Genomic DNA, 7,500 nt, shown 5'->3' on the forward strand with positions numbered 1-7,500 from the left:
GCTGATACCGATTTTATCCGATTCCTATTTCATTTTTTCTAACCACTTTACAGCACACACATATTTATTTTCTATCTTTTCTTTAATAGAACATGTTTTGAACAGATAATGGATCACTATAAAATAGAACTATATAAATTACTCCTGGTGTGGGACATTAACACACATCTAAAGAGCAATGTTAGAACCATTTCCTTCTTTTCACATCAATATCAACTAAAGAAATGTGATTTAGGTTTTTGGTGTCGTCCCTCCACGCCCTACTTTCTCCTTGCAGGTGTTGCATATTGCAAACTTTTTATCTTCTGCACACACGCTGAAGAATTCCCAAACAGCTGAAATGTTGCAGGTTAATTCACGAGGTCCCCTACGTGTGGGAGAATAGCGCCGACACGCGCTTCACACCGCGAGCGGGTACACAGCGGAAAAGTTGAGAGAAAGGAACTAGAGACTGTGCTGTGGCGTCCGTGCTGTGGCGTCCGTGCTGTGGCGTCCGGGTGTGCGTGCGTCCTTGAGAACTGTAACTGGTATAACTTATGTTGTCAGTTAATTGGAGCGTTGACCGGCATGAAATCACCATATGTCAGACTGACCTGCTGGTCGCCGGTCATGGCCGAGCACGTGAGAACCGGCCAATTCTGGTCACCTGCCGGTCTATCGGTGCATCTCTACTCACGGTGCAAATGTTCAACCAAAACAAGTTCCTTCCTGAGACTATTTAGCAGAGCCACCGTCGCTGCTGTGATTGGTCCTATCCCAGAATGTATGTGTGGTGTAGCCAGACTTCACTCTACAGCGCTGCGGAGATAGAGCTGGAAATGCGAGACTACCTTGCGATTGCAATTACAAGATATCTGCAACCGTATCCGGATTATTTTGGCTTCACTTTGGTACAGTACAGTGGGAGGAAGTGGTGATGAAGCGTCCATCTTTATATACAGTTGTGCACACACATTCAGAAACACAAACACATTGGCTGTGTCTCATTCTGCATACTTCCGTCAGTACACGGCTAACGTGCACTGACCACTTACTGCCGTAGCGCCCACTTTCAATGGTTAGTATCGTCACAAAAGGAACACTTACGTTAAAACATTTACCGGAAATGACAAGCGGGATGAGCTCGATGAGCGTGATGAATGTGACGAACGCGATTTTCCAGCCCGCAACATACGGGCCTTCCTGTATGCAAATGAGTAGCGGTTGCTGGGCTGGCCGCCTCTCAAAATCTGACGAAAATCTTTTAAACTGACCTTTGTTGATCTGAAATGAAGGCAGATTCATCAACTGCACGGCCAACAGGTTCTCACACTCATCTTGTCAAATACGGACGCTTGGTCAGGTGCCTTTGTCGTTCTTATTGATGCTAAAAGTCTCCTTTAGCGCTATAAGTAAACGCGCTTGGTCGGGACTATTGCCGTCCCTTTAGTGCTATAAGTAAACACGCTTGGTCGGGACTATTGCCGTCCCTTTAGCGCTATAAGTAAACGCACTTGGTCGGGACTATTGCCGTCCCTTTAGCGCTATAAGTAAACGCACTTGGTCGGGACTATTGCCGTCCCTTTTGAGCGTTATAAGTAAACGCGCTTGGGTCGGGCTACGTTTGCCGTGCCGCTGTGATGCGGGATGGTTATGTTTAGGAAAGGGTCGTGGGTGGGTGTACGGTTCCGTGACAAGTGGGAGGAAAATCAAAAGCGACTATAGCAAGCGTGACAAGCAGGACGTGAACCCCTCTCTCCTGGTGAAAGTCCTGTGTTTGACCCATCCACCCCCCCAACCAACCTCCTTACATACTACTCTCTAAATCCTCTCTAACTGCTGCTCTCCCCGGTGCGTTACACAAATACGCTGAAAGACGCCTTTTTCGTCACATCAGACGCTGACAGCCACTGTCCAAACGTCCTTATTTTACGAGTTCGGAATGAGAACGGGTTGGCACGGCCTATTTCTCTCTTAAAATGTTTTCAGAAACACGTTTCGGTGAACTATTTTAGTCCAATATGAGATCGTATTCTGAACGAGCCGCCATTATGCTCGGTTGTGAAATCCGGGAGAAGCCAGACCCACGTGACGCGTTCGTCCAATCAGCTGCCGGTCGACGTCCCTGGTTCCTCCCCTTCCTGCTTTGTAGTCAAGACGGCGCCCGTTTAGTGCGTGTAGTGTCCATTGTTCCACACTGAACTTTTTGACCGTTTTCAGGGGGTCATCCTGGTACTTTCAGTGCTCTGACTTTTTGCGTTATCTACACGATATACTTAAAACTAAGTGTTTGAAGTGTGCCAGTAGGCGCTTTGAGACACAGCCAGAGATGTGACATTGAGCTTTGTCCCGCCCCCTACAGCCCGTCCACCAGTAACAACATCCCTCTGATGCGAGTCGTTCAGTCTGTCAAAAACACAAAGAGGAAGACGAGCAACGTGATGAAGGAGGGCTGGATGGTCCACTACACCAGCAAGGACACTCTGGTACTACACCTGGCTGATTGTTTGTTTGTTTGTTTGTTTGTCACTGTGATTATTTATAACATTTAACCAAAAAAAAAACTGATATGATTTTAGTTACCTAACCCTCCTGTTGTCCTTGGGTCAAATTTGACCCATTTTCAGAAATTTGGGTTTCTATCAACCAAAATCTTCCAAAAAAATGACGTGCATGTTTCCAAACGACGCTCTTTACAAGTAAAATACATGATCAGTTCACTACTTTCTTTGATTTTGGGTGTTTTATTTTATTTTTTATTTATTTTATAACATTTGAAAAAAAATATTGATAAAAAAATGTTGAAAAAAGTGACAAAAAAGACGCAAAAAGTGACAAAAACGACAAAAAAGTGACAAAAATGATGAAAAAAGTGACAAAAACAACAAAAAAAGTGACAAAAATGATGAAAAAATGACAAAAACAACGGAAAAGGCAGCAAAAGTCTTTTTTTAATTTGGACCGACAAAAACCAAAAGTAGCAGAGTGGGCGGGAGGACAACACGATTTGATTAATTTTAAGGCTTTTAGTTTAAATACCGAGCTTAACTTAAAGAGAAGTGAAGATTTGCAGACCACTTATTTCTTTATTTATCTCATTGGTTGTTGTGTTTTGAGATATTTTGGTGTAGATGAAGACGTGAATGTGCAGATGATTTAATGTGACGTGAAACATTGTTAGACAGAAATATTATGAGTAGGGTTGGGTACCGAAACTTGGTGCCAATAGGGCACCGGTTCCGACCTAAACGGTAGTAACGGGACCGAATAAGAACGAAAATTTGGGTGCCTTATTTCGGAGCCTGACTTTCCACTCCACTCAACAGCAGGTAACGTTAGCCTAGCTTTAGATAGCAGCTGGATTAAACAGGTTAAAATGCTGACAGCTAACGTTAAACAGTGTAAAGTGTGACTGTATTTCAACAGTCTGCTCTGCAGCGCAGCAGATGCCGACGTCGGAAAAACACAGACGGTGCGTTCACTGTAACCTACAGCCTCGCGGTGCATTCAAAGTTATTGTAAAATACCCTTTTCCCATCTGGTGGTTGTTTTTGTCTTCAACAGCAATTTACTGGTGAAATAAGTTCTTGTTTATTATAAGTTATAGTTATTACATTACTATTAAATCATTTAATTTTGACCATATGGCCGTAGTAATCAACAAGTTGTTCTTAAATGTCGCCGACTGTTGTTTAGTACCCTTCTTTTTTTTCTTCTTTTTTTTTACTTTCTTAAAAAGTATGAGTTCAGGCACCGTTTAGGCACCGGCACCGTTTTAAAAGTACCGCTTTAGCACCGGTATCGGAAAAAAACAAAAACGATTTCCAACCCTAATTATGAGTGAATGTTTCCCACTTGCATCAGAAACTTAGTTTTTTAACCCTCCTGTTGTCTTCTTGCCGTGGTCGACCGTGCACTTACTGTCCTTCTGGGTCAAAATTAACACTTTTTTTTGACCATTTATTAAATATTTTTGACACATTTTCTGACATTTTTGTCACTTTATTCAATGTTATTGTCATTTTTTTTTGACACTTTTTTTCCATGTTTTTGATGCTATTTTTCACTAACACCAACTCACTACCAATAGTTTTACACTTACAGTATTTTTGGAATTCATGGTCAATAAATCTCATTCATAGGAGATTATACCTGATTTTGAAATGATTTATGAATGATTTTGACTAATATTAGAGGAACGTATGTTGGTGGAGAATCACAGACGTGTGGATGTCAAAGTTTAGTCAGGTTTTGAAACCATTTCAATTTTTTCAAATGCTATAAAATTGAATACCCACAATTCAATGAAAGTAGTAATCGAGTACTTGCAATTGTACTTAATTGTTTGACTAATTTGGTAAAAAAGAAACCCATATTTCTCATATAGAGGTTTGGGAATGAGAGTTAAACAGTTGTTACTATTCGGCATCTTTCAGCTCTGTGTGAAATGTCTCTTTGTCAACTTTCCTCTTACCTTTTCTATTTTTCCTTCCACTCCTTGCATCTCTCCTCCCCTGCTGTCTTGTCTAACTTCCTATTTTTCCTTTCCTCCTCTTAATCTCTGTGTTTTCAGAGGAAGAGACATTACTGGCGGCTGGACAGCAAATGCATCACAATGTTTCAGAACGACACAGGAAGTAAATACTTCAAGGTAAGAGGAGCTCCGTCACCTTCATCTCTGCTTTTTACGGAAAAATGTCAAAGGACAATTCCAGTGTGACAGCAGGAAACTCTCAGCATCCTTTCACTTCAATCAATGCACAAATCTTGCATCTTCTGCAAGTTTATTTTCAAACTTGTTCATCCTGGAGGTGAGCTGAAAGTAGGCTATTACATTACATGTCATATAGCTGATGCTTTTATCCATAGCGACTTACAATTGCTATATATCAGAGGTCGCACGCCTCTGGAGCAACTAGGGGTTAAAGGAGAATTCCGGTTAATTTCAACACGTAGCTCTGTTGTTTGTAAATGTGGAGTGCTGTCAGTAGCAAAAAAAACGAAAACAATCAGTGCTGCCTACACTGTGTTATCCTCCTGCTAGCGTTAGCACCCAAAAGGCTTAAACAGGGCAAGTTTTAGACATGTTTTAAGCCTCTTAACATGCTAGAAATGTCATTACAAGTGCCTCCCCATGTGCAGTGATTCCTTCTGAGTGAACACAGTGAATCTGACTGCTGTAGATGTGACAGAAAGGCATACAAGGTGTGTTAATCCAGCCAGTGTACATACCTCTGTTTGTTTCCTGTTTTCTGGTCAAGTCCACACTAGTCGATTGTCGAACTCATACAATCCAATATTCCAGTCAAATTTGCTGCGTCTTCCTCTCCCGTCTGCAGGAGATCCCTCTGTCGGAAATGTTATCTCTGGAACCGGCTCAAGACTTTTCTCTGCTTGCCGACGGAGCCAATCTTCACTGCTTTGAGATCGCCACAGCGTCCCTGGTTTACTACGTCGGAGAGCAGCTGCAGAGATCTGAATCATCTGGGACCGGCAGCAGCAGCAGCAATCTGGTAAATCATATAACGTTTATCTCACGAATAGCAGCTACGAAAGCTCGATCTACTTCTGACAACTGTCTATGTCCTGTGGAGAAAGAAGTACTCAGCTCTTTCCCTTTCTTCAACTGGGTGTTCCCACTGATCTCCACAAACGATTTGATTCAGATTCACAAGGTCCCGATTTGATTACATTTCCGATTAGTTTCCGATTCACTGTAACCTCCTACGTACTTCCGCTCAATTTTCATTTCCCTTCAGTACGTCGTCTGGGTTTGCGGTATATTCTTGGGTTTTCTCCGGTCAAATATTTGGCGGTCCAATCAGCGACCAGAGGGAGTGGCTGAGAACAGTGACGTTGAGGTCATGCGCTAGTTTGAGTTGCAGTTCCGTAATGGCGGCGGAGAAAGATGCGAGCGAAGCCATTCGGTCCGTTGCGGCAACGCTGCCGAATATCCAGAAGTTAAAGCCTGAGCAAGAACAATCTTTGCTGAGTTGTGTTGGTGGCCATGATGTCGTGGCCCTCCTCCCCACGAGGTTCAGGAACAGTTTGATTTTCCAGCTCGCTCCGTTAGCGGTGAAGGAGTTAGCTAACTGTACGTCCACACCGCCGCCGACTTGAGCTGCAAAGAAGCTCTGGCCGCCCGGTCGAGGACGCTGGTCAGAAAGTCCGGGGAAGCTGTTTGAGGCTTTGGCCGCTCTGACGTAGCAGCATTCTATGTTCATCATGGAAAAAGATCAAGCAGCCACTGCACGGCCAATACACTGACACTAGAAACCTTTTATAAATGACATATATAATGACAGAATGTGTATTGGTTGTTGGTCGCAGTGGTGTCTGTTAGCAGTTAGCTCGCTCGTTAGCCGCTGAACCGCAGCAGCGTGCAGGCAGAGGGAGCAGCCGCCAGCTGTTGATCCGTGCAGGACTTCACCGTGAGCGGACTGTTTAGAGACCATGTGACCGGCAGGTAACGTTAACTGGTCCCTATACGCAAATATCATAAATGATAGGGAACCCAGCAACGGCCATGATGAGCTTCTCCTCCTTTTTCTCTGGACTATGTTCAGTACACCCCTATGTTAAATTCCCGGCAGACCAAGGGAACTTTATCAGGATGCATAGTATCCTGGATCCATGAAATAACTGGCCTTTCAAAATAAAAGTCTTCCTGCCTCTATGGGAATTTAACATAGGGGTGTACTGACTTATGCCCCCTTTATTTTAAGGAAGAACATTTATTTATTTACGATACATTATTCATTCACAAGAAATCTGAATTCAAAGAAAACTAGTGTCCTTAAAGGTCGGATTTTTCCTCATTTTTTTTAATTAAGGCATTACGATCAATTTCCAAAAGATGATTTTTCTATTCCTCCTTTTAGTCAACTTTAGCATGGGTTCATAAAGTTATGAACTTATGAGTGCCACAGCTGACACGCTCACACCACGCAGGCAGTGTGTAGGAGGCCTTAGAGTACGGGGTGGGTGTGTTGAGTCAACTCGTTCTCACTCTGAACTCGTAAAATAAGGACGTTTGGACAGTGTCTGTCAGCGTCTGAAGCGACGAAAAAAGCGCCCTTCAGCGTGTTTGTGTAACGTACCGGGGAGAGCAGCAGTTAGAGAGGATTTAGAGAGGAGTATGTAAGGAGGGTGGTTGGGGGGGTGGATGGGTCAAACACAGGACTTTCACCAGGAGACCGGGGATTGTGTCCCGCGTGTCTTTAATCGTCCCGTTATTCCCGCAAGTCACGGAAACGTAAGCCCACCCACAACCTTTTCCTAAACCCAACCATGCTGCGGCAAAAGTGACGCCAATAGTCCCGACCAAGCGCGTTTAGTTAAAGTGCGTTTTATGACGCTAAAGGAGACTTTAAGCGTCAATAACAACGACAAAGGCACCTGACCAAGCGTCCGTATTTTACGAGATGAGAGTGAGAGCGTGTTGGTTGAGATCAGTGAGGTTATAGAGAGGAGCAAGGTTGTGAATGGCCTTGAAGGTGAGAAGCAGGAGATTGTAATCAA

At 43.5% G+C, this 7,500-nt stretch overlaps 1 protein-coding gene across 3 annotated transcripts in view; it reads left to right on the forward strand.

Annotated features, from left to right (window-relative positions):
- The window catches only part of prkd1 (protein kinase D1), a 94,088-nt gene that overhangs the window by 55,962 nt on the left and 30,626 nt on the right, over window positions 1-7,500 (forward strand). For all 3 annotated transcript variants that reach the window (XM_035994840.1, XM_035994839.1, XM_035994841.1), the window contains exons 9-11: window positions 2,342-2,465; window positions 4,553-4,630; window positions 5,319-5,492. In XM_035994840.1, the coding sequence (XP_035850733.1) occupies window positions 2,342-2,465; window positions 4,553-4,630; window positions 5,319-5,492 (376 nt within the window). The remainder of the gene's footprint in view (window positions 1-2,341; window positions 2,466-4,552; window positions 4,631-5,318; window positions 5,493-7,500) is intronic.

Source organism: Sander lucioperca, chromosome 18 (genome assembly GCF_008315115.2).
Source record: "Sander lucioperca isolate FBNREF2018 chromosome 18, SLUC_FBN_1.2, whole genome shotgun sequence".
In the NCBI taxonomy this organism is placed as follows: Eukaryota; Metazoa; Chordata; class Actinopteri; order Perciformes; family Percidae; genus Sander; species Sander lucioperca.